At 44.5% G+C, this 26,089-nt stretch overlaps 1 protein-coding gene across 1 annotated transcript in view; it reads right to left on the bottom strand.

The window, feature by feature from the left end:
• CHID1 (chitinase domain containing 1) overlaps nucleotides 1–26,089 on the bottom strand; it is a 478,064-nt gene that overhangs the window by 346,563 nt on the left and 105,412 nt on the right. Inside the window, exon 8 of the mRNA XM_044269966.1 lies at nucleotides 23,705–23,797. Coding sequence (XP_044125901.1) covers nucleotides 23,705–23,797 — 93 coding nt within the window. The remainder of the gene's footprint in view (nucleotides 1–23,704; nucleotides 23,798–26,089) is intronic.

The following is a 26,089-nucleotide window of genomic DNA, read 5'->3' as shown; positions in this document are numbered from 1 at the left end:
GGTTGTTCAAAGGTTTCAAGTTTTGTCCCCTTTCCGCTGGGACCCCACAAACCTGATAACGGGGCTCCACTTCCCGATGCTGATAGACTGGCAGGCAGAGCACGTGTCCTGACAGACGGAAACTGCCAAGTGCTGTACCCAGCCATACCATAATGAATGGAGAAAACCCCTTTAGGGTAGCAGGAATAAAATTTGGTTAAATGCACAGAAAGTTCCCAATCTTTAAGGGCTCATTCAGACGGCCGTATGCTATCCGCAAAAATGCGGATCCGTTTTTTTGCGGATTAGATGCTGACCCATTCACTTCTATGGGGCCCTTTTCTATTCCACGGTTCCGCAAAACAAATGAAACATGTCCTATACTTGTCCGTGAAAATCAGGACATGGCCCAATTGAAGTCTATGGGTCCACAAAAATACTGAATGCTATCCATTTTTTTTTTGCAGACCTGCAAAATAAAAACGGATAGCATTCAGTAATTTTGCGGACAGCATACGGCCGTCTGAATGAGCCCTAAAGGGCATCTGTGAGCAGATTAGTAGCTATGAAACCTAGCTACTAATCTGACCTGTTACATGTGCACTGGCAGCTGAAGGCATCTGTGTGGTCCCATGTTCATATGTGCCCACATTGCTGAGAAAAATGAAGTTTTAATATATGCAAATTAGGGGCGTTGCTGTTACTCCTAGAGGCTCTGCTCTCTCTGCCACTGCTGAGCCCTCTCCACTTTGAAAGGGCCAGGCAGGGTAAATGTGATCACGGTCACATTACTACTGGGTAGCATCTGTCCTTGCTGCGATATAGGCGTCCACTCCGGCATGGTGACGGTCAGACAGATGCTGGATTTCTTTCTGTGGGATGTCATTCCAAATTTTTTTTAACCGGTGCCCGTAGTTCAGCCAAGGTGGTTGATGGTTGCTGCGCATGGGAGATGTCACCCTGTCCAGACCCAGACATTTTCAATGGAGGAGAATCTAGTGATCGAGCTGGCCAGAGGAACTCCTAGTATCCTGAAAAGCAACTTGTGCAGATCAGGCAATGTGTGGGCAGAGTTATCTTGTTGGAACAGCTCATCTTCCGAGTCAAAAAAGGCAGTAGGACTGGGTCCACCATGTCCTGGACATACCAAAAGCTAGTCAATGTTTACTTCATGAATACCAGATGGGAACAGCCATGGTAGCTAATGGTGTCCCACACCTGGTGTTGTTCCTGTGTGTCTCCGCACTAAGCAAGATGGCAGTGGGCACTTATCATCCCCCCCTGCAAACTCTGATGCGGCCATTATTAGTACCAAGGCAGAACCTACTTTCATCACTGATCTACTGCTTGCCATTTATAGAAAATGAAGGAGGCACCACCTTGGTTGCGTGAATATTGACCAAGCACCACCAGCAGTTTATACTTTGTCAATCTCCTATAACCCAAAAGATCTCCACAATGTATGGTGACAGCTCCATAACCCAAGAGACCACCCCAGTGTATGGCTACAGCTCCATAACGCAAGCGACCAACCCAATGTACGGCTACAGCACCATAACCCAAACAACCACTCCAATATATAGCTACAGCTCCATAACCAAAATGACCACCCCGATGTACGGCTACAGCTCCATAACTCAAGCAACCACAAAGTACGGATCTAGGTCCATAACCCAAGCAACCATCCCAATGTACAGCTCTAGCTCCATAACCCAAGTGGCCACCTCAATGTACGGCTACAGCTCTATAACCCAAGTGACCAATGCAATGTACAGCGAGAGCTCCATAACCCAAGCAACCAACCCAATGTACGGCGACAGCTCCATAACCTAAGTGACCACCTCAATGTACAGCTACAGCTCCAAAACCCAAGTGACCACCTCAATGTACAGCTACAGCTCCATAACCCAAGATACTACCCCAATGTAGGGCTACAGCTCCATAACCCAAGCGAACACAAAAGTATGGCTACAGCTCCATAACCAATGTGACCACACCAATATATGGCTTACAGTCAATAACCCAAGCGACCATCCCAATGTATGGCTAAAGCTACATAACCCAAGCAACCATCCCAATCTATGACTAACACTCCAAAACCCAAGCAACCATCCCAATGTATGGCTATAGCTCCATAACCCAAGCGACAACTCCAATCTATGGGAGGTCATCAGTGATGTAGCCTGTAATGGACTGCAAAATATGACGGCCACAAGGAGACTAGTCCTGTATGGAGACTTAGACAATGTTCCATGGGAAACAAATATGCAAAGAAGTATCTCCCAAGAAAGAGAACCATCTCGCCATCACAATCTCTTGGAAGTGTCTCCCTATGAGTCAAGGTCTGACTTTACAACAAGCCTTGGGATTTGACAAGGAAATTTGGTCTGACTTTATTCCCTTGTCAATTCCCAAGGCTTGTTGGAAAGTTGGACTTTGCCTCATAGGGAGCCACTTCCAATAGATGGCGCTGGCGAGGTGGTTCCCTTTCTTGGGATATACCTCTTTGCCTGTTCCCACACCAAAACAGGAAAATAGAAAAAAGGTGCTGCAGACGTGAATCTATCGTAAGGACATTGGTTGGACTCAACGAAAATTCACTCATGTATAGCTAAGGTTCTACTCACATCCGCGTTGGCATTTCTGTTTTTCGTTCCATCATACTGTAGGCAATCACTGGTCACATGATGGACACAAACTAGTGCAGAAAACACTGTGCTGCAAGCTGTGCTATTTTTTAGCATTTTGGACAGAATCTGCAATGCAAATGTGAACACAGCCTAATTGTTACTTATAAACAGAATTTTCAAACTTTTCATATCTGCGTTTTTGCTGGATCTGTCAGGGGATCAGCAAAAACGCAACCACTCAATAATACAACCGTCTGCATGCGTTCAGAACGGATGCAGTTATATTATCGCCAAAATGAACTAGGCACTAAAGAAGGCACTAAAACCATTGTAAGTCAATGGGTGCCGGATCTGTTTTTTTTTTTTTTCGGATTTGAAAAAAGCATACGGCACCATTGACTTACATTGTGTTTCATGACGGATCCGTCTTGCTCAGTATCCCATGACGCACACAAAAACGTTGCTTGAAGCGGTTTTGTGCTTGGCATAGGAACGCAACAAAATGGAACTCATTCTGGTGCACTCTATTCCTGTGAGAATGAATGGGGACAAAACTGCCGGATCTCAAAACCGGAAAGGAAGACGCAGATGTGAAAGTGGCCTAAAACAGTAAAATACACAGTAAAAAAAAATCAAATCAAAAATACAACAACCTTACACCATCTCTACCTATGCACAGCTCTGCAGATTTGAAATCTGTTTCACATCATTCTTTTTGTAGGGAATTCCATTTTTTATACTGATAAACCCGCCCTAATGTTCACCTTGGCTGACAGCGACTCCCTGCTGGACAGAGGACTTATTGAGACTTGCAGGGCGAGAGCAAATAATGTTGTGTACATTGGACACTTATCTCCTCCGTGCTTCTCCACACTCAGATTTCATTTGCATTCATTTAACCAGCTACAATGTACTCAATACCCCTTCCTTGGAGTAACACAGGTTACTTCATTTGTAAGTATTTTTTTTTCTGTACCAGAGTCGCTACAAATGCGCTACTGTAATTTACGGAGGGAAAAAAAGCAATTTAAAATAAAATAAAATGAGGGAGACAAAAAAAAAAATCTCGGGTGCCTCCTGTCTCAACTTCACTCGAGATGATTGCACATATAAATTGATTTTTGAAAAACAGAAATGCATGGATATTATGTAAAGTCGTGAAAAAAGAACCAAAAGAAAAAAAAAAAAACAGGACAAAACTGTGTAATTTGGTACCAGTTTTCCTCTGTTGTGGGGGGAAAAGAGGAGGCTGAATTGCAATTTGTGACAATAAATGACAGCATTAGCGCAGGGACGTTTTATCTCAGTACGCGGTGGAGACGAGGTGGTGGGTTAAGTTTGATTAGAGGCGACGGAAGGAAAGGAAACTGAAGTAATCTTTAATTATATACTTAGAGGCATACTATGCAGGGTGATCATGTGCAATCAAATATAGTTGAATCTTATTTTAGATTTTAAAAAAATTGCAATTATAACAAGAATAATATCTGTTCTAATTATTTGTGGCTGAAAAAAAACTCCTTTTTTTCTAGCAAAAATGAAACTTTTTATGTCTACACCATCCTTCAAAAAAATGGAAATATCTTACACTGAAAGGAAGGATTCACTTAGGGCAGGGAGGCTCAACCTGCGGCCCTCCAGCTGTTGCAAAACTTCAACTCCCAGCATGCCCAGAAAGCCTACAGCCGAGCATGATGGGAGTTGTAGTTTTACAACAGCTGGAGGGCCACAGGTTGAGCATCCCTGACTTAGGGTACGCTCGAGTCTGGCACAGCTGGATGTTACCGCAATGCCTGCCGGCCCCATTGACTATAATGCGATCCGGCAGCTACCCGACAAATATGCCGGGATTCGGCCACACAAAAACCACTGCGTACAGTCAATGGGTCCAGTGGGCATTGCGGTAACATCCAGCAAAGCTGGATCCAGAGAGCTACGGGAGGCTGTTCTCTGCCAGATCTGCTGCCACAGATGTAAAAGTACCCTAAGCAGCCCGGACAGAATGATGTTCTATGGGTCAAACGTAGAAGAATTAAAGGGGTTATCCAGGACCTATAATGCCCCCCAAAATGCCCAGGCCCCTCATAATGTTCATACTTACCTCGCTCCCCGGCAGCCGCGTCTCTTCTGATGCCCGCCCAGCCGACGCTGCATCTCCCCATCACCAGATGTTTTGATCCACGAGATGGGGAGATGCATCAGAAGCGATGAGGGAGCTGGGGAGCGGGGTAAGTATGACCAGTATGAGGGGCCCGGGCATTTTGGGGGTCAATATAAGGGTTGGATAACCCCCTAATTTATCTCACCTGAGTATGAAAGGATTCATTTATCAGTTCTTCCACTTTAGGAACAGATCTAAACAATACTGCATTAGTTTAGAGCACTTGCTTGTTAAGCAATTTTCTGAAATATTCTGTGCAGATCCCAGTGCTGGGACTCCAGGCCTCTTTGCATGTCCCGATGGAGCAGACAATTGTCTAGAAGGAAGCGTTCCTTCCCCACAAATCGCCTGCTCGTCAGTGAAGGAGACCAGTGTATTTACATGCAGCGGTCTCCTCCACAGTATGCGAAGAAGTGATCGCTTATGCCATCGCTTGGCCTTATACAGAATCATTGTTTGCTGGAAGCAGAAGCTGTTTAGACACCACAATCTGCTACCGGCAAACGATGATTTAGGATGCCTGCACCAACAGTCTTATTACTCGAAGAATGAGTGTTTCTGTCACGGTCTTTGGTGTGCCCTGTGACACTTATGCCACGCTTGCTGTTGCCTGTGGCAACGTGTTGCTGTTTTAGCATGCGGGGGCAGTGTCAAGGCCTTTGTGGTGTGTGCCGTGACATGGTTGCCTTGAATGTTGTTGCCTGCGGCAACGTGTAGCTTTTTATGCTGGTGTGTGTACTTCCGCTTTCAGTTGTTTCCTCCTCTGTTCGTTACTGGAGGGGTTAACCACCTTGTTGGGCGTGGTCACTAGGTGCTTCATCTTACCTGTGGCTGGAGGCCAGGAGTCAGTGGTACTCCAGCCATGGTGTGTGCTGGAGTTATGCCCCTGGTCTTCATGTTTCCATCTCCCAGAGTGAGGGCCTCCTAGTGGGACATCGAGGTTTCCAGCGAGGTCTTCCCTCCCTTACATGTGTTGTATGTTTGGCGTAGGGTTATGACTTGGTGTGTTGTTGTTGAACCACAAGCATGTATGCAGTGCTGCCTGGGGCTGCCATGCACCTTGTGGCATGGGGGTCCTGGCGGAGGCTGGTGTGCTGGATACCTGTGAGAGTTGCTGGTATGGTGTCCTGTTTGGTGTTAGGGCTCCGGTACGTATTCAAGTCGTGGTGGCAGCGGCAGGTAAGTGCGTCAGTCTTGTTTTCTTAACTGCCGATTCTCTTGCTGCATATGGTCTTTTCCTTTCCTTGCTTCTAGGCCTTTTGAGACTCCTGTTCTTTCGTGTCCTGGAAGAACAGGGCTCCTCTCCTCAGCTCCTTTGTGAGGGATTCTCAGGGCGACTCAGGGCCTTCGGTATCCAGGGTATGAGCCGTCCTACCATCCAGGTCCTCTCATACAGTGAGGAGTTAGGGCTAGGTATAGGGACGCATTAGGAGGTGACCTGCTCCCTTATCCTTGTGTTCAGGCCTAGTTGCTTTCCTTATCCCCCAGTCATCGTACGGTGGGGGGTTTCCCCCACTCTCCACCGTGACAGTTTCATTCGTTCATCGTATAATCAATGGCATCTTTACCAGATTATTACTTACGAAACATTTGGATGAACGCTTGTTAGCGATAGCAGTGTAAAGTGGCCTTTAGGGTACAAAGACTCCCTACGTGTCTTTTGAACATGTCACCTTGTCTCTTTATTATCCACCATCTTGGGCGTCTGCGAACAATGAGAGCTTACCAGAATCTGACCCTAGCCAAGTGACTGTTTCTTTACTTTATATGCTTTTATATGGTATAACTGCTGATCACTTATCTACTTAGCTGTTGTTTGAGCCTTTTTATTCCCCTACCCCAGAATCCACTGTAAAACATCACCTATCCACTCTGCGGTATCCATGTGTCCCATCAAGTCTTACGGAATCGCAGCAGGCTCTATACCGCTTTCTACTGCAATGTTAACGGCTGAAATACTTTACAGTTGTGTTCAAAATAATAGCAGTGTGTTTAAAAAAAAAAAAGTGAATAAAGCTCAAAATCCTTCTAATAGCTTTTTTTTTTCCATACACACATTTGCACTGGGAACACTACACATTCTATTCCAAATCAAAACATGACGAAAAATTGATCAAATTTGTGTTGTTCCTCTAAAATTTTTTAAGAAAAGTGAATATTAGACTGTTCAAAAAAATAGCAGTGTTTGTATTCTTCTTTACAAACTCAAACGTTCACTATATAAACTGAAAAATGTTTTGCACATTTTGCTTTTCTTTGAATCACTTCACTAATATTTAGTTGTATAACCGCTGTTTCTGAGAAATGCTGGACATCTGTGTAAGGGTCCATTCACACATCCGTTTTGGTGTTCCGCATCCGTTCCGATTAAAAACGGAACGTTATGCGGATGCATTCATTTTCAATGGAATCAGCAAATAATCGGACAGCACTCATGGTGCTCTCCGATACCGTGATTCCGTTCCGTTGCTAAAAGCATCCTCATGTCATCCAGATTTTCGGATCCGCAAAAAACAGGAACGTTTATCTGGAAAGGTAAAAATACTGACGTGTGAATGGACCCTTACATGGAGTCAGCCAACTTATGGCCCCTGTGAACAGGTATGATGATTGGACTACATTCCACAGTTCGTCTCCATTTCTTGGTTTTGCCTCAGAAACTGCATTTTTTATGTCACCCCACAAGTTTTCTATTGGATTAAGATCCGGGGATTGGGCTGGCCACTCCATAACGCCAATCTTGTTGGTCTGGAACCAAGATATTGCCCATTTCAAGGACATTTCCTCTTCAGCATAAGGCAGCATGACCTCTTCAAGTATTCTGATGTATTCAAACTGATCCATGATCTCTGGTCTGCGATAAATAGGCCCAACACCTTAGTATGAGAAACATCCCCATATCATGATGCTTGCACCACCATGCTTCACTGTCTTCACAGTGTAATGTTGCCTGAATTCTGTGTTTGGGGGTCATCTGACAAACTGTCTCTGGCCACTAGACCCAAAAAGAACAATCTTACTTTCATCAGTCCACACAATGTCTCTTTAGGTCGTCAATGTGCTCTTTGGCAAATTGTAACTTCTTCAGCACATGTCTTTTTTCAACAGTGGGACTTTGCAGGGGCTTCTTGTAGATAGCTTGGCTTCACATAGGCGTCTTCTAATTGTAACAGTACTCACAGGTAACTTTAGACCTTCTTTGATCTTCCTGGAGCTGATTGTTGGCTGAGTCCTTGCCATTTTGGCTATTCTTCTATCCATTCGAATGGTAGTTTTTCGCTTTCTTCCAGGTCTTTCAGGTTTTGGTTGCCATTTTAAAGCATTTGCGATCATTTTAGCTGAGTAGCCTATCGTTTTTTGCACTTCTTTATATCTTTTCCCCTCTCCAATCATCTTTTTAATCAAGGTACGCTGTTCTTCTGGACAATGTCTAGAACGGCCCATTTTCCTCAGAAATTCAGAGAGAAATGCACTGTAACCAGCATGTATGACATTTGCAGCCTCCCTTCCTTTAATAAGGGCCACCTGTTTTTCAAAGAATGAATGACCTCACTCATTGAACTCCATAATGCTATTATTTTGAACATGCCCTTTTCAATTAGTGATTCAATTACACAGAATCAGCAGCATGCATGTCATGACTGTTGGCTCTGTTGGATTTCTATTACTCTACTACACCTTCTAGTAAATTATTTGCCAGGTAGAAATATCCTTTCTACCAAAAACAGTTATTGATCAGGTTAGCGATGTCTGACTGCTATTATTTTGAACACAACTGTATATGCGACTAGAAACTGAAGTCACTTTCCCAATACGAGAAATAAGGATTTGGCTAGTGACACCTGTCGCACAACTAAATACTGCAGTGTAGCGGGGCTGCCAAAGGAATGAATGGGGTTGCAGCACAATTCGCCAATTTGCTGCACCCGCAACACGTGAATTGCAAATACTTCAATACTGCTGGATTGTTTTTTTAAGATTTGCATGCAGAGTTGCAGGAGATGTGCAAGTTGCACTATGACCCCAATCATTCCTGTGCCAGCCCCGCTATTACACTACTATACTTGGTGACACAGCTGCACCTCATGTAATGCTTCCTAATCTGTAGCCATAGCCTAAAGGGGTATTATTTGCATAGAATTAATTAAAAAGGGTTATCCAAGACTATAAAATGTACCGCATATGCCCAGGCCCCTCACACTAAATATATACTTACTTGGCTCCCTGCTCCTGATCCCAGCATCAACGCTGCTGCTTCCCCCAGTCCGGTTCTGGGGGGAAACAGTCAATGGCAGGCGGTGATAAGCCTCCCTATCATCACCCGCGATGCTAGGGAGGCTCGTCCCCGTCCCCGTCTGCGTCCCCCGACACCGGAAGTTTTCATCCGTGTAAGGGGAGAAGCAGCAGTGTTGGTGAGGGGAGCAGGAGCAGGGAGCCAAATAAGTATATTCAGTGTGAGGGGCCCGGGCATATGCAGTACATTTATTTAGTCTTGGATAACCCCTTTAAAAAATATCAATGACCTATCCACAGGCTAGTAGAGAAAATGGAAGGCCACAGCAGCGTCTCACCAATATTCTTCTTTATTTAGGACAGCACCTCACAACAAGGCATAAAAAATCTTTGCAGCAACGTTTCGGCTAGGAATAGCCTTTGTCAAGCATGTTTACAATTAAAATCACAGCCTATAAATCACAAATGATAAGACCGCCCACACCGCTAAGCAACCAATCGAGATTAGTATGTGTGTAACACACCTGTATAATCAACCCATGAGTACTGACATAATGAGACCTATCAGCCAGCTGCAACAAATAGCAATCGTACCTGTGTGGGGCCACCATGCACCGACATCCTCCGTCAATCCAGCGTCTCATAGTCAGCAATGCACATGTCCACATACGTCATCGCATACGTCACCACAAGGCGACATGCGCATGATGTGCTCAACTGAATCCCGATGCATAGTCTGCGCCGGTCCACTTGCGTCATCAGGGGGCGGCCGACAGACGTCACAAGGCCACTCCCACCTGGCGCTCCAGGCTGACGTGTGCATGAGGATTCAATGGAATTACCAATAGAGGGCGCTCGCACTCCTGTCAAACTTAAACAGTGTGCAGAGCGCTTGCTGGATTAGAGCCATAACTAGGTATTGTAGGCGCATTGCGCAAATTATTAGCGCAAGGAAAGACCAAGGCAACTGTGAAAAGATATGAGCGCCACACAGGTACAGGTGCAGCAGGCATAATACAAAGAAAATAAAAAAAATCATTGTGTGGTAACAACAGATAACACCCTCATTAGGCTCAAATTCTCATTGATGAATTATACACCATATCAAAATATTTGGACGAAAAAACTCTAATATTTATCGTACAGTGCTATAAAGCGGTGTGAATAAGGCATATAATTTAAAAACATAGCAAAAATACTATAACACAGGCTAGGTCATCAACATCACATTGGCCCGCCACTCCCGCCGATCAGCCGTTTCAGGAAAACGTGCTACTTACTGGAGCTCTGGCGAGCGCTGTGGCCTCCCGGGTGCTTACTAAGGAAAGCGCCGTACATCGTATAGCTGCTGTGATTGGTATTGCAGCTCGGCCCCAATAACTTGAATGGGGCTGAGCTGCAACTAGGCCAGGTGACTGAAGTACAATGCCATCACATGGCCTAGGAAGGGGCTGCGGTTCTCGAGCGCACAGCCTCTTCTATGGATCCCCACCGATCCGATACTAATGACCTACCCAGAGGACAGGTCAGTAATAATATTTCCTGGAGATCCCCTTTAAGACCATTCATAGCACTTACTGTGGAAGAAAATCACACGATATGCAAACCAGAAACTTCTAAGATGCAATCATGTCTGAAAATTATACCAAACATCCAGAGGAAAAGATAGAGCCCGATAAATAAAACATGGCAAATTTACTTTAGTGGGGGATATAGAGAAAATTAAAGGGGTCCAATACCGGAAAGTGAAGAGTAACAAATATTTGTGCAGCGGGTTTGGTGCTTTATGGCTGTTGTGAGGAGATCAGCGGGAATCAGACTGCGGCTTTTATCCATCAGCAGAAATTCAATATATTTTAAAAGGTTTTGTGAGGAGGGAAAAATACCCGGGGCTTGTAGTTAAATGGCTTTTAAGTCCATGCCTGCCATTAAAATGATCAAAAAATATGTCACCGGAGCGTGACCTTCAGGGTCTGTAGGTACAGGACGAGTCAGAGGAAAGCGTCGTAGCTTCATGTGTACATCGCATGGACGTCTCTCATATCAAAGCATTTGTGGTCAATGACGTATTTCCACATATGATGGAAGAACAAAAACAAGGAGGAAAGTTAGTGGATGTGACAGCGGAATACAAATGTGTTTACGAGCAGATGGTCATCTATCATGTGGTAAAGAAGATCTGCCGGGCTAGATACTTCGATCCATCACTGACTGCACGCCGATTCATTTATGCCGTCACCCTTTGTCCTTCACATGTCAATCTTATTGCTTTATTCCCATAGGATTCATAGATCACATCATAACCATTGATATCACAGTGCAGTCGGTGAGCGCAACAGTGGAGATCTATGGCTAGTTGTCAGGGACGTACACAAACCTTATAGGATCCCACTGCTAAATTGTGTCCCATCCAAACACACCCAGGCAATGCAGAACCCAAAGCCGAAGACTTTCTGATGATTTTAAGTTGTTTTTTTTTTTATTGATCAGAAGAAATTTTAATTAAAAATTGCAATAAAAAGAAGTCGTCCTCGACCTCACCCACTGACTTCTATGTCACAAAAAGTTAAACAAGTGTCCTAAAATAAGGCAGTCATTCTGAACAGAATATTCAGACAACTGCCATAAATACATCAATAAATCTTCACCATACAGCTTCCCTTCGCAAAATACATTACAAAACTGTCTGCCTGCAGCCACCACTAGGGGGAGCTCAGTGAATAGGAATTTATACAGTTACTGTAATAATGTCTTTGCATTGAGCTCCCCCTAGTGACAGCTGTATCAGTGCTTTGATGTCAGGAAGAGAGGAAGTGCAATGCAGGATTCCTCCTCCCACCCAGTTTCCTGGAATATGTGCATCAAACACACCCAGGAAACCCAGAATGAAAAGCTGCTGATCTCTAATAATTTTAAGGGTTTTTCTCATTGTTTAGAAGAAATTGTAATTGAAAATTGTAATAAAAAGAAGTCGCCTTCTGCCTCACCCACTTAATCAGACTTCTATCTCATAAAAAAGTGAAACGGGTGCTTCATAATTCACAGAATATTTCTCAATTTTTGTTTCATTTTAAACCAGACAACTGCTGTATATACATTAATAAATCTCCCCATACAAAACTAAATCACTGCTTGTCTTCTCATAACATATTACAAAACTGGCTGCTTGCAGCCACCACTAGGGGGAGCGCAGTGCATAGGAATTTATACAGTTACTGTAATAATGTCTTTGCATTGAGCTCCCCCTAGTGACAGCTGTATCAGTGCTTTGATGTCAGGAAGAGAGGAAGTGCAATGCAGGATTCCTCCTCCCACCCAGTTTCCTGGAATATGTGCATCAAACACACCCAGGAAACCCAGAATGAAAAGCTGCTGATCTCTAATAATTTTAAGGGTTTTTCTCATTGTTTAGAAGAAATTGTAATTGAAAATTGTAATAAAAAGAAGTCGCCTTCTGCCTCACCCACTTAATCAGACTTCTATCTCATAAAAAAGTGAAACGGGTGCTTCATAATTCACAGAATATTTCTCAATTTTTGTTTCATTTTAAACCAGACAACTGCTGTATATACATGAATAAATCTCCCCATACAAAACTAAATCACTGCTTGTCTTCTCATAACATATTACAAAACTGGCTGCTTGCAGCCACCACTAGGGGGAGCGCAGTGCATAGGAATTTATATAGTTACTGTAATAATGTTTATGCAATGAGCCCCCCCTAGTGGCAGCTGTACAAAAAACTAGTGATTTCATGTGGGAAAGAAGTTCAGTGCTGGGTCTCTTCCTCCCACCAGGCGCCATACCAGTCACATGGTCTTCCTCCATTAAATATATACGCCAGTGCTTGTTATAACTAACTACAAAACTAGTTTTCAAAATCCCGTTCCCATGTAGTGAAGGGAATCTGAACAGATTTTAGAGTATGCTGCAGATTGTCAAAGGAGACCAAGGGTGAAATATTGAGGCATAGCTGAAGCAAAATCAATGGTAAAATCTGTATGCAGCATATCCTAACCGTGCAATCATCTATGTATGCCAATACTGTAACATTCAGATTTGCCAAATGATACCTAATGTCAGCTATATACAATAGCACTATATACACAGTCATCTATCCAACATGCTGTGACCTATGTGTCGAGATGGATTTTTTTCTGTTCAGTCACCCAGAAGAACTCCAATCTCCATAAGTTACTATGAAAGGTGAAGTCAGGCAGCTAATAATTAGAAATTAAATAGTATTTATTAGATACGATACAATAGTTATTAGATTAGATTCTGCCAAATCTGAATGAGCAACATGCAGATCACAATATGGATCTCCCATGGATTTCATTCTCTGCTTCTCTACTTTAAACCAGCAGGTAAGTGGTAGACTGTTGAAATCAGTGCATCTGTTACAGGGTTATGCTGCTCTCAGTAAGGGTAGGTAGCATAAAGTTGGGGACAAGTTACCTTTAAAGGGGGTCTGTGAGCAGTTTGTAACATGCTAAACTGCTGACAGCACTAAGTATGGGAGGGCAGTACAAACATACCTTTTGTGTTCCTTTTATCAGGAGTAGTGAGAATATGAACTTTTATTCAGCCACATTTTGATCCCTAAGTGTCCAGGAGGCAGAGCTACAGTACATTGTGAAGTGCTTTCCACAGCTTCTCCCTATGCTTTGTAGTATCCAACCAGAAGCCAACGACAGCTGTGACTCTCAACAGAGATTGGAGGGGCTGCAGCTGCTCAATGTAGAGTGAAGCTTGGCCTCCACTGCATCCAAGGAGCACAATCTGGCAGAATAAAAGTTTATATTCTCACTACTCCTGATGATAAAGTCTCCCAAAACAGTATGTTTGTACTGTTCTCCCAGTCCCTACTTAGGGCTGTCAACAGTTTAGCATTATCAAAACGGCTGACAGATTCCCTTCAAAGTGCGGTAGTAGATCTGTTCCATAGCATAGAGTTAATACAGTTTACTTTTATTTAATAATAAAAAACTTAATCTGTTGGGTTATCTTCCTCTTTTCAGTCATTCCCGGGTAATATCCATTTCTGGGAAAACTGGCAATAAAGAAATAAGGCCATAACAGGTTCCACTAGGATTGTCACCATGCTTTCATGGACTTCTAAACGGCAAACCTGCCAAGCTATACAATGGGTACCAGAGTGAGGATCACAGGACACGTAAAATTGTGATCAAATACTCTAGGAAAGATTTCTGAAAATCCCTAGCAGGGGGTGTAATGGCAGCCATAATGGTTGCCAACCAGAGACTCAGCAGAAGAAATAGTTTGTGGATCTGTCATCCAAATCAACCCTATTAAACCAAGCACACTGCTCGGTAGGGTTGTCCCTGCTGATTAAAACAATACCTGTTTTGTAAAAATTGGTTGCAGCGTTCCTGAGAAAAAAAGACTTTTGCTCCGTCTTAAAATGAGGTCTTCAATGCACTGATGGGTGGGGCCTAGACCCTCTGTTCCCCTCCGGCTCCTCCTGCTTCCGGTGCTGACCCCGCCCCTCGGTGCACTGAAGCCCTTAGTTGCACAAAGAATAACAGTATTTTTTCTCGGGAATGCTGCAACTGATTTTTATAAGACAGGTATAATTTTAAATGGCAGGATCAACCCCACCAGATGGCATGCCTGGCTTAATAGGTTTGACCCTGCTGTCAGGTGCTTGTTAAGATCCTCCGTAAAGTCAACAATTTCTTAAATCAAAGATGCCCTTCATCAATATGTGTGTCAATGCAATGCGCCAACTATTATCTATCTGCTTAACGCGTCGCCCCAGGATGGTGCTCAAAATTCCAGTTGAGACAACGGATTTATCTTTTGCTTCTCAGACTTACGACGTGATTAAAATGGCCAGAAACGAGAGAGTGGAAAGGGGCCGAACAGCGGATGACGAGGGACAATTAATGATAGGACACAAAAGGCTTGAAAATAAATAAAAAAAATTACCAAAAAAAAAGAAGACACGGGAGCAGTGAGGGGTCACTCGTCAACTGGAACGGAGAGAAGAGAAGGAAATCAATTTCCAAAGCCCTGAACTGGAATCGTTTCTAATCTGTTTGAAGAAAAGGGAGATGATCAAACACGGGGGCCGGCGTTTTATCTCCCTGGATTGAGCAGAGGTGAGAGGAGGGCTGTCGCGCTGCTAAAGGTTATTCGCAGAGTCCACGGACAGCTTAATGGACTTCCCTCTGAGCGGTGCACATCACAGAGGAGAGGGGCGGACGGAGCAGAACGGTCCAGGCTCCAATCAACGTCTCCACGGTTTATTGATGCTTTTAACCCTCAGACTCTGCTGGAGGCATCCGACAGAGATGCTTTTCTCACCTTGTCCGTGAACTTCTAGGCTGTGGGTATTAGAGGTAATTGACATTTTGGAAACAAATAACAGAGTATTCCACATACGCCAAAGGGAATTACACGGAATTACTTCCCTGGCAATGAGGGGGTAGAAGTGACTGCGGGAAATATAACCGCTACTTGGAAAGGAGGTGGATGTTCCTCATGGGTATCATTTTTCATGTGCATATGCATCTTCAATGAAATACTTAAAAAGCAGTAACACAAATATCAGTTCTTTAATATTTATGATGGAGGAACTGAAAAAATAATGACAGGGTGTACCGTATACACGAAGATCTGGAGATCCTATGCTGCTGTTTCAACAAACTGCATCTACCATTCCTTCAATTCAATGAAACCCGGTATGTTATACATACAGTCCTATCTGTGGGCAGCAGGTTAGAGAGCAGGAGGAGCGGAGCAGACTGATACGCAGTTTTGTGGTGAAAGATTCATTAAAACGTATATTCACTTAAAGGGGTTGTCCAGGAATAGATACTGATGACCTATCCTCAGGATAGGTAAATCAATATCCGATCCGCCGCTGTTAGATGAGGTCAGGCGCTCAGTGAGTGACGTGGCCCCTTCTTAGGTCAGTGATATTGACGTTTATCATTCACAAGTCGATGTACAGTGCTGTGATTGGTAAGCTGCCGGGAGGTCACTGCGCTCACCAGAGCTCCGGTGTGTGCCGCAGCTTCCTGACAATGTGATGAACAAAAGAATCCAGCCAGCAAAGGAGGCAATATGGACAATCACAGTACATTAGTAAGTGCCTTGTACATGATGAATGCCATTTGCTGAAGTGAGAGGACCCCTTTAACATCAACAACAAAGCTTAGAAAATCAATGTTCGCATAACAGGTTTCCAATATTGATGACCTATCCTGTCATTCATGTCTGATTGGTGAGGGTCTTGGAGGACACGGGGCACAGACGCTCGTGTGCATGAGCCCTCAAAGACATAGTTTCAGCACCGGAGGCTGCAGGATACAGCTCATTGTGGGGGTTTCATACCCTCGCCGATCACATTTTATTCACCTATCCTGAGGATAGGTAATCCATATCAGGAGCCTGGAAAACCCCTTTAGGGTCCATTCACACGTCCGTAGTGTATTGCGGATCCGCGAAACACCTGGCCGGCGTTCCCCATAGAACTGCCTATTCTTGTCTGCAATTGCGGACAAGAATAGAACATGTTCTATTTTTTTCGGGAGAAACGGATCAGAAGATAAGGGCTGCGCTCCAGAAATGCGGATGTGGACAGCACACTGTGTGCTGTTCGCATCTCTTCCGGCCCTATAGAAAATGAATGGGTCCGGATTCGTTCCGCAATGTTGGGGAACGGATCCGGACCCATTCTACGGACATGTGAATGGACCCTTAAGCAGACTACTTCTATGACTATGATGACCCTGCTACTAAGAAATACGTAATTCACATCTATACAACACCATATACTCATTTAGGCCTCATTCACATGACCATATTTTTCTTCCGCATCCGATCTGCATTTTAGCAGATCACGCAAGGACTCATTCATTTCTATGGATCCGCAAGACACGGGTACAGTCCATGTTGCATCTTGTGCGGATCCATTGTCTTCAATGGCTCTGTGGTGCACATGTTCTATCCCTTTTCAGAATAGACATACGGATGCGGAAAGCACACAGATCACCCATATGCTTTCCGCATGTCCCTTCCGCAAAAATAAAGACTATGGCCTCACAATGCATACCACAGACCCATTAAGTCAGTGGATCCACACACAAAAAATGCAGACGGCACGCGAACCGCATCTGTATGTTGAACATACGCAATTTGCAGACAGCAAAATGGATACGGTTGCGGGCACAAGGCCTTAAATAGGAACTGCATAATGCTTAATTACACCTGTGGTGGCGCTGCAGGAAAAGTGAACGCTTGCTGACAGGTTACAGAGGATTACTGGGAGTTACAAAAAAGCAGGATACCCTGTAAAGAGCTAACCATCAGGGAGGCTGTCTAAAAAAACAGGCTGTCAAACGTAGATGTCAAGAGAGCAATATGCAACCTAAAAAAAAAAAAGAAGGGATTTGCCATCTACAACCTGGGGAGCACGGAGCGTCGCATGTGCAACGGAATCCCGTGTCAGGTTTCAGTGTAGAATCGCAGAATATTGGCTGCTAATGATCCCGGATTACACTAGCAGTGATAACAAGCAGTTCTTGCCACTGACAGCTATTTGTATGCAGCTAATGAGGTGAGTCATCCTGCAAAGTGGGCGTAATAACTTCTAGCGGCTGAGTATATACGATTATACTCTACGGGCTCAATCCACCTAGAATTACATCAATCGAGCTCAAAAACTGACGTTACTATCCATATGAGGCATTAGGACAATTACCCAAAACCCTTCTATGGATTTTACACCATGATCACATAGACTTCATTCTAACTACTGAGTTACTGTACCGCTGCCATCTAGATGGATAAAATTGGTTACAGGACACATAATCCTAAGGACTGCAGACGGTCATTGAATGGTTAAAATCAATCGGTAGAGCTCCAAAGCGTCTCCATGTAACCCGAGCCTTATAAAATGAAAGAAATCCAAAGAGCAAACACTAAGATCTAGAAAGAAGATATTTTGGTCGCCTATCATGACGTGTTTCAGTTCTATTCCTATTACTTTGTGTTGTGCCATTCCTACGAGAAGTCTGTGAATTAATCCCCAACTGGGCGTGTGTCCCTGCAGTATGACACTGGTAGCACCGACTGGATAGTGTCAGACTGCGCAGTGACACACTCCCAACTGGTAACAACTAGGTGGGAATATATTAGTAAACTAATGGAAGGAATAATTGAGGAACGGCACAACATCGAGGCAAAGAAGTATAGATGCTTCAGAATGGTCATGGTAATTTGGTACATTACAGTACAGACATGTTGGGAGAGGCGACACTGGTCCTCTTTAACGCACAATATATTAAAAACATTATTTCTCTCCTCCCCAGACACAGTCGAGTTCAACAGAATACGTATAAAAAATGATTTTCATTCGTCATAATTTCAGTGTGGATTGTCACATTGAGCTTTTCTCTTTGCTTTGTGTCCTGCCCTAGCTCTACTGCAGAACATCATTTTGACATTTACAGACACACTTTTTAACACACTGCTGCCTGACACTGGAGTTTTAATTAACCTGGGTACCCCACTGCTATACCTGTATCTTTATTATCTGATACAGAGCTCCAAATCCCCAGAAAGTGTTTTATGATAAACTCGGTGAGCGGCTCAGCTCCCTCTAGTGGCAGATGCAGGAAGCCATAATTTTGTCAATTAACTCGCGCTCTTTCTAGAACTATATAAATGAAAGCAGAAAATTGTCTAGACCAGTGTTTCTTAATGTTCCTAAACACTCAAATCAATTACAAAAAAAAGGTACTCCCATTGTGCTACACCTACTAAAAGCACAGTAAAAAGACACTGGGGGGAATGTATCTTAAAATGATCTCCCCTACCAGAAGATTTGCCCAATTCATGATGAAGTGCACGCCTCTTCATAAATTAGGCGAAGATCTGTAAGTCCATGAGCCTTACCTGTAATCTATACCAGCTGGCCCTGCCCCCTCCCTGCCACACCTCATTTTCGGTAAAGTGGCAGGGGCAGCGGAGAAATGCTACTTGCGCAAAAATGTTTTGTAAGTGGTATTTAAAAAGTTGTAAAATATGCCGTTTGTGACTTGCCAACAAAAAGTTGGGCTGATAGGAATGATAAATTCCTCCCATGGAATCTATGGGTACCTCCTGTGGTACAAGTACCAAAGGTTGAGAATTTGAGGGACTAGAGGGCATACAGCTGGACCACAGCAATGTTTTTTTTTTTTTTTTGGCTAAAGCATACAGAAACTTCTGTGTGCTTTTTTGTACATGTGTGGTGGCAAAATATTATAGATAGATCTGCCATTTTTTTTAGCAGCTTTCTCCTTTGCATACTGCATCTCCATATGTCCCTGAGATGGGGAATGGAGACTAGCTGTATTGATGTCTGCCCACAGAATACACATGACGACAGCAGATTTTGCTCCCTATCTCTCTCAGAGCAGCATATATCACTTACTCAGAAGCAGCATATAGAAATGATGCATGGGTCTCAGGTTTTTCATTCTGCTGCTCACTGCTCCTCCCCATCCCCTCTCCACAGACTATGGAATGATGTAATATGATCCTTCTTCAGTGAGCAGGCAGCCTGTCTTAGACTAGTTTCACACCTGCTGTGTAAATTCTGGCAGGCTGTTCCAGCAGAGAATTCTCCAGATCCAGCCTGCTGGACGCCGACAGAATGCCAGCCAGCCCCATTAAGTATAATGGGGTCCGGTGGCGATATGTGTGCATTCTGGCACACAATGCGGAGGATCGGCCGGACACAAACTGATGCATGCTCCAGTTTGTGTCTGGACAATTCCCGGCATTGTCCAGACACAGCTTTTTAATAGGCCAAAGATCAGCTGAAAGAACCTTCATCGTACTTGCCATCTTTTCAGAAGTGGGTGGCTGGAGGGTGTGGCGCATGAATCGCTTTGTCAAATTTTTGCCCATTGGCACAACCCTTTTCTTAGACCATTCCCCCTTTACCATAGATCCCACCCCAATGTGTGTTTGGACATTCAAGTGGAGTCTGATGATGCAGCATGCCAATGCTACAATGTTAAGGCTGCTTTATAGGAGGTGCCAGGAGGATTATACGGCACTGGGGGATTTGCCAACTATTCTGGGAGTTTAGGAGGTCTACTTTCTTCCTGGAGTGTTGGCAAATATTACTTTTTTGGTATTTCTGTTCACGATCATTGTCCCATGTAAATCATGTCTGTAGACGTCCTACGATGACTGCTAAATATAAATACAGTTAAAAGACCAGCGATCAACTTGTTATGTCATCGATCGGCACTCATGTAAAAGGAGCCCTAAGCTTTTAGTAAAGAAGGGATCTCAGTACACATTTGAGGTGGGGTCTTGGGGTTCTTCATTGGTTTTTGGCAACTAAACCAATTTTCCTTTACACCAGTTTTAATAAATCTCCTCCACTCTGCTTACGCAAAGTGACAGATTGAGAGACATTTATTAAAAAGTTTGAAAAAAAAAAGTAAAGGGGGCAAGGCTTTGCACTACCAGACAGATTTATCGTAGCTTTCGCCAAAAACTGGCTGAAGTTATAACAGAGGTCTGGCGTAGACTTCAAATTTCTGGTGCACGGCAGGGCAGAGATGCGCCTAATTTATTAAAAGGCATCTGCTTCTTAATAAATTAGGCGCATCTCATGCCAGCGCAGGGAGATCCAGACTGGCATGTGGGTATGCCAGTCTTGATAAATGTCCCTCGTTGTGTGTTTTGTGAAAATCAGGGAAGATCAGAACTGGTCAAGTAAAAAATAGCTCTCGTAATATGCAATGAAATAAAGGCAGCGAGCAGCAGTATAGACTTAGAAGGACACGGAGCAACTGAAAGCGTTAGGGGGGGGTACATCAGCAAAGCCTTAGGGAAATATGGTGCGCGGCTATTAAATGGAAAATAAGCGCAGTAATGGATTTTCCGGACCGTTACCAAGAGCCTAAAGGGAACTGTAGGATAACATAATTAGGAGGCACCCGCAGAAAGCGTGGGTCACAGGTTTTATCGGTTATCACAGATAAGCAGCCCACACAGCAACTGCATTCATCTGACAGAAAGGCAGGTCATGGGCGGCATGCATGCCTCTACATCACTCATACCTGCAGAAGAAATGTCATATTGTATATGGGAGTAAGAAAAGCTGCGTATAGGGCGACAAAATGCAGCAGCAGAACACAGTGGTCTACAAACGCCTAAAAAGGAGTCCAAACCTGCCAAATCTGACAAGTTATGACACATCCCCTTCTCTGTAAAAATACTGCAAGTCAAGAAGTTTTTTTTTTTCAGGGTCGTATGGACATTACAGAGGTGGGTCCCTTTGTTTGGGGCCCCACTTTCATGGACCAGAGCAGAAAGCCCCTAACAAATAGAGCAGCTCTCTCGGACTTGCACCTGTATGTGGTAGGCCAGTGGTGGCTTGTTTACATTCTCACACTGCTAGGTAGAGGCTTCCGCCTAGCAGTGATCCCGTAGACATAATCGGCACTGATGGGTGGTCTATAATGGGTTGGATGATATCAAAATAATTCAGACGATAACGATTAAGAAATTTATCACAATATATATCGTTATCGCGATAAATTTCTTAATATCGTTATCGTCTGAATATTTTTGATATATGAAATATCCATTTAAAAGAAAAAAAAAACACAAGGAGAAATTATACTGTATGGGGGCAGCCACAAGGAGTCGTTATACTGTATGGGGGCAGCCACAAGGTGAAGTTATACTGTATGGGGGCAGCCACAAGGTGAAGTTATACTGTATGGGGGCAGCCACAAGGTGAAGTTATACTGTATGGGGCAGCCACAAGGAGACGTTATACTGTATGGGGGCAGCCACAAGGAGACGTTATACTGTATGGGGGCAGCCACAAGGAGACGTTATACTGTATGGGGGCAGCCACAAGGTGAAGTTATACTGTATGGGGCAGCCACAAGGTGAAGTTATACTGTATGGGGGCAGCCACAAGGTGAAGTTATACTGTATGGGGGCAGCCACAAGGTGAAGTTATACTGTATGGGGGCAGCCACAAGGTGAAGTTATACTGTATGGGGCAGCCACAAGGAGACGTTATACTGTATGGGGGCAGCCACAAGGAGACGTTATACTGTATGGGGGCAGCCACAAGGAGACGTTATACTGTATGGGGGCAGCCACAAGGTGAAGTTATACTGTATGGGGCAGCCACAAGGTGAAGTTATACTGTATGGGGGCAGCCACAAGGTGAAGTTATACTGTATGGGGCAGCCACAAGGAGACGTTATACTGTATGGGGGCAGCCACAAGGAGACGTTATACTGTATGGGGGCAGCCACAAGGAGACGTTATACTGTATGGGGGCAGCCGCAAGGAAACGTTATACTGTATGGGGGCAGCCACAAGGAGACGTTATACTGTATGGGGGCAGCCACAAGGAGACGTTATACTGTATGGGGGCAGCCACAAGGAGACGTTATACTGTATGGGGCAGCCACAAGGAGACGTTATACTGTATGGGGGCAGCCACAAGGAGACGTTATACTGTATGGGGGCAGCCGCAAGGAAACGTTATACTGTATGGGGGCAGCCACGATGAGACGTTATACTGTATGAGGGCAGCCACAAGGAGACGTTATACTGTATGGGGCAGCCACAAGGAGACATTATACTGTATAAACAAGTTTTGCCCCCCCCCCCCCCCCCCCTCAGTATAATAATGTCATGTTGCTCATGTATGGAGGACTCATTAATCCATAATGCCTGCTATTATAGATCAGTGCGCAGACTGCAGTTTGCAGGCAGACAGGAAGGACCAGGCCACAGGGCCGCAGAAGACAGACAGACAGAGCACCTTTATGTATGACACCCGGGCCGGTTCTATTCTATATGAAGGTCTTGTCTCTCTCACTCCTCGCAGGCCAAACTCTGTGTGTGGGAGTTGGGAGAGACTTTTCCCGCCTGGCTGTTGTGCTCGCCTCTGCTGTTATCCAATTCCGACGACGCTGGGCGGAGACATGAATATGGGGAGCTAGGAGGAGCCGGGGCGGCCGCTGCAGGCAGTAATGTGGTTTTGAGTACTATTATGCAGGATGCAGGGGCGGGGTGGGCACAGATTTAGAAGCTGTCAGTGCACATGTGACTGCTTCTATGACGTCACAAAATACCACGGTTATTAGAAAACAGCAATATCGCCATATCGCTGTTTCCTAATACCGTGGAATATCGCTGGCACTGGCTTACTGCTCAACCCTACGCTGTCCTAGGCTGTTTTACAGGCAAGGACAGCACTAAGGACCACCCATTAATGCCGGTGACGTCAACGGGCTCACTGCTACGCGGAAACCTCCGCCTAGCATACCCATGCTGAGACCCGGTACGTCACCGAAGGTAAAGAAAAATCCCTTAACCTGCGTGATGCAGCACAAGGCAAAGGAGAGCATGAAATGCTCTGATCCTCCACTTATTCATGCTGGATGAGTGAAGAAGGGGTTATGTCCGGGTTCAGCTCCTGAAGTGACAAAACCCCTTTAAGGAGTTATGTTTCATCTTGTGACTTCTGGTTTTGTACAATGCCCAGTACCCAACTGGCAGGGAAATAAAATGCAAAACATTGTGATCCGAACCAACTAAGTCCACCCAATCCACGTGTGGTGCGATTACACAATCTGTGTCTGCCTATGGGCTACTATAATAAAAATGGGTGAAAAATGACGGGTTTACTTACCCTGGCGCTACTGCAGGAGGGATAACCAGAATGAACTGAAGCTTGGCTTGGTGAAGTGCTTGTCCGATGTGTGTCAAAATGTGAACCAGCTCCCTGCAACAAGGAAAACAGCTTTATAACATACAATCAAAGCAAACATATAAGAGCATCGAACCACTATTATTAATGGACATGTTAGGTCACCAAAAATGGTGAGCCGTGTAATGGGTGGGTTTACATTTATTAAAACTCTCTGTGAAAGGGAGTAATGGGCACCACCGGAACATACACCATGTTTAGCTATTATACAGTTGAGTGTGGAGACAACGGCAGATCTGATACCGACGACATATCCGGAGGACAAGTCATAAATATCTCTTCCTGGATAACCCCTTTAAGTCAAATCAGCTCCAACTCCTACAACATCACACCTCAGGGACATGAATATGGATTTGAACATGCATATGAAAAAGATCAAAGTTCATTGACTCCACCAACGTGATCTTCTGATTTGCAGTTTCTAACGGTACAGCTACCAAGCACCAAACGACCAATTCCCAACAACACCAGAAAGAGCTGATTTTGGTGGGGGAAGCCGGCATCCCCAGACATTTCCCTTGCAGAAGATTAATGTCCATCGGTGTAATACATGGACAGCTCAAGTCTGCCCACAGCCACCTCTTGTTAGAAAGGGTCATGACCACGACTCCCACCCCCAGTTTTCCTGGAACAATCCCTTTAAAATCACTAGTGCTTCCACACCTGGCATGCAGACACAACACAGTATGTGACTCTCAAAGCAAGTTGGAGACCATTAGCTAATAGTCCATTCGCATGGACCAATGATTGCCTGAATGATACTTGTCCTGTATAAACATGGGCACTGATCGAGCGACAAAAGAGAATGCTCGCTCGTCAAAGATTGCATCCTCTATACGGACATAAAACCACTGTTTGTCTGCAGCGCATCCCTTCAGGTAAACAGGTATGCATGCGCTGCCGACCATAATGCAAACTGCATGGAGAAGAAAGATCACATGAACAATCATTCATCCACGCATACTCACTGCAATTGCTCCATATAAACAGAAGTATACATGAGACAATCAGTTGCCATATTGTCGATCGCGCTGGTTATGGACAGATTATAAGCCTGCGTAAATGGGCTCTTAATGTCCCTTTATTAGGAACGCTCGTTAGCGATAATCTGCCGCTGCTTACCCGATGACATACCCAATTAACGAGCGAAATGCTCATTCATCGGGTAATAAGATCGTTTCTGTGGTCACCTAAAGTTTGCCGGCAGCAGATCGTGCCGTCTAAACAAAACTCTGCTGCCAGTTAACAATGATTCTGTATTGGGACGAGAGATAACATTAGCGACCGCTCCTCCCCATACTATGGAGGAGACTGCTGCAAAGAAGGAACGCTTTTTTCTCCCCGACAATCATCTGAGCAGTGTATAGTGGCCTTTAGAATACTGGGGCAACTTTAACACTCCATTTAAGCCATATTCCTGAAGCCACTGCTTTAGGGCTCATGCACACGACCGTTGTTTGGGTCCGCATTCAAGCCGCATTTCTTGCAGCTCGGGTGCAGACCGATTCATTTATCTTCAACCGCAAAAGATGTGGATTGTTCGCATGGGTTGCACCGTTACGTGGCCACACACAAAAAAAAAAAAAAAAGAACATGTCCTCCTATTCTTGTCCATTTTGTGGACAATAAGCATTTACATAATCAGCGGCATCCGTGTTTTGTGGATCTGCAATTTGCGGACCGCAAAACACGGCGTGGTCGTGTGCAGCGCGGCAATATGTTTGCAAAAAGGCGTGAGGAAAAGCTGGCAGGCCCTTCAGAGACTAGCTTCTTGTGACTCTTCTAACAAGTTTTAATCATCTGCAGTAGTTTGAATTCCACGTCATATTCATCAACCAGACGTGTGTCCTCCTAATGAATGAATAGACCTTATGCTGCACTGGTGAAGGAACCCGCCGCGCTGCGCGCAGCGCAATAAATTTAAGAGATCTCCTCCATTATCCCTGTGGGCAGCTCATTTATGCAGTGATGTGACTATCACATCCAGGACAATTATTCCAATGGTTTAAAACGCTGACATTTCTGTGAAATCTAGGAGTCGTCAGCTACTTACTTGGCCTTTGGATCTGCCCGGCTCTTTACAATACTCAAAAACAACCAAATATGATTTTTCAACAGCAAAACATGAAAGTATCATCTCCTTCATGGAAGGGATCAACAAAAAGAAATAAACGCGCCTGTTGCCCCCTGCTAGTTGACAAAATGAACCTCCAGAAATCTCTGCTAGCTTCACGCCTTCTGGAAACGAGGGTTTGTGACAGTTTCGTTATAATGTGTGCGAAGCAGACTTCTACCGGATAAACGGCG

The sequence above is a fragment of the Bufo gargarizans genome, chromosome 10 (genome assembly GCF_014858855.1).
Source record: "Bufo gargarizans isolate SCDJY-AF-19 chromosome 10, ASM1485885v1, whole genome shotgun sequence".
NCBI classification, from domain to species: Eukaryota; Metazoa; Chordata; class Amphibia; order Anura; family Bufonidae; genus Bufo; species Bufo gargarizans.
The sequence above is the reverse complement of the archived record's forward strand: the minus strand, read 5'-3'. Positions and strand labels throughout refer to the sequence as shown.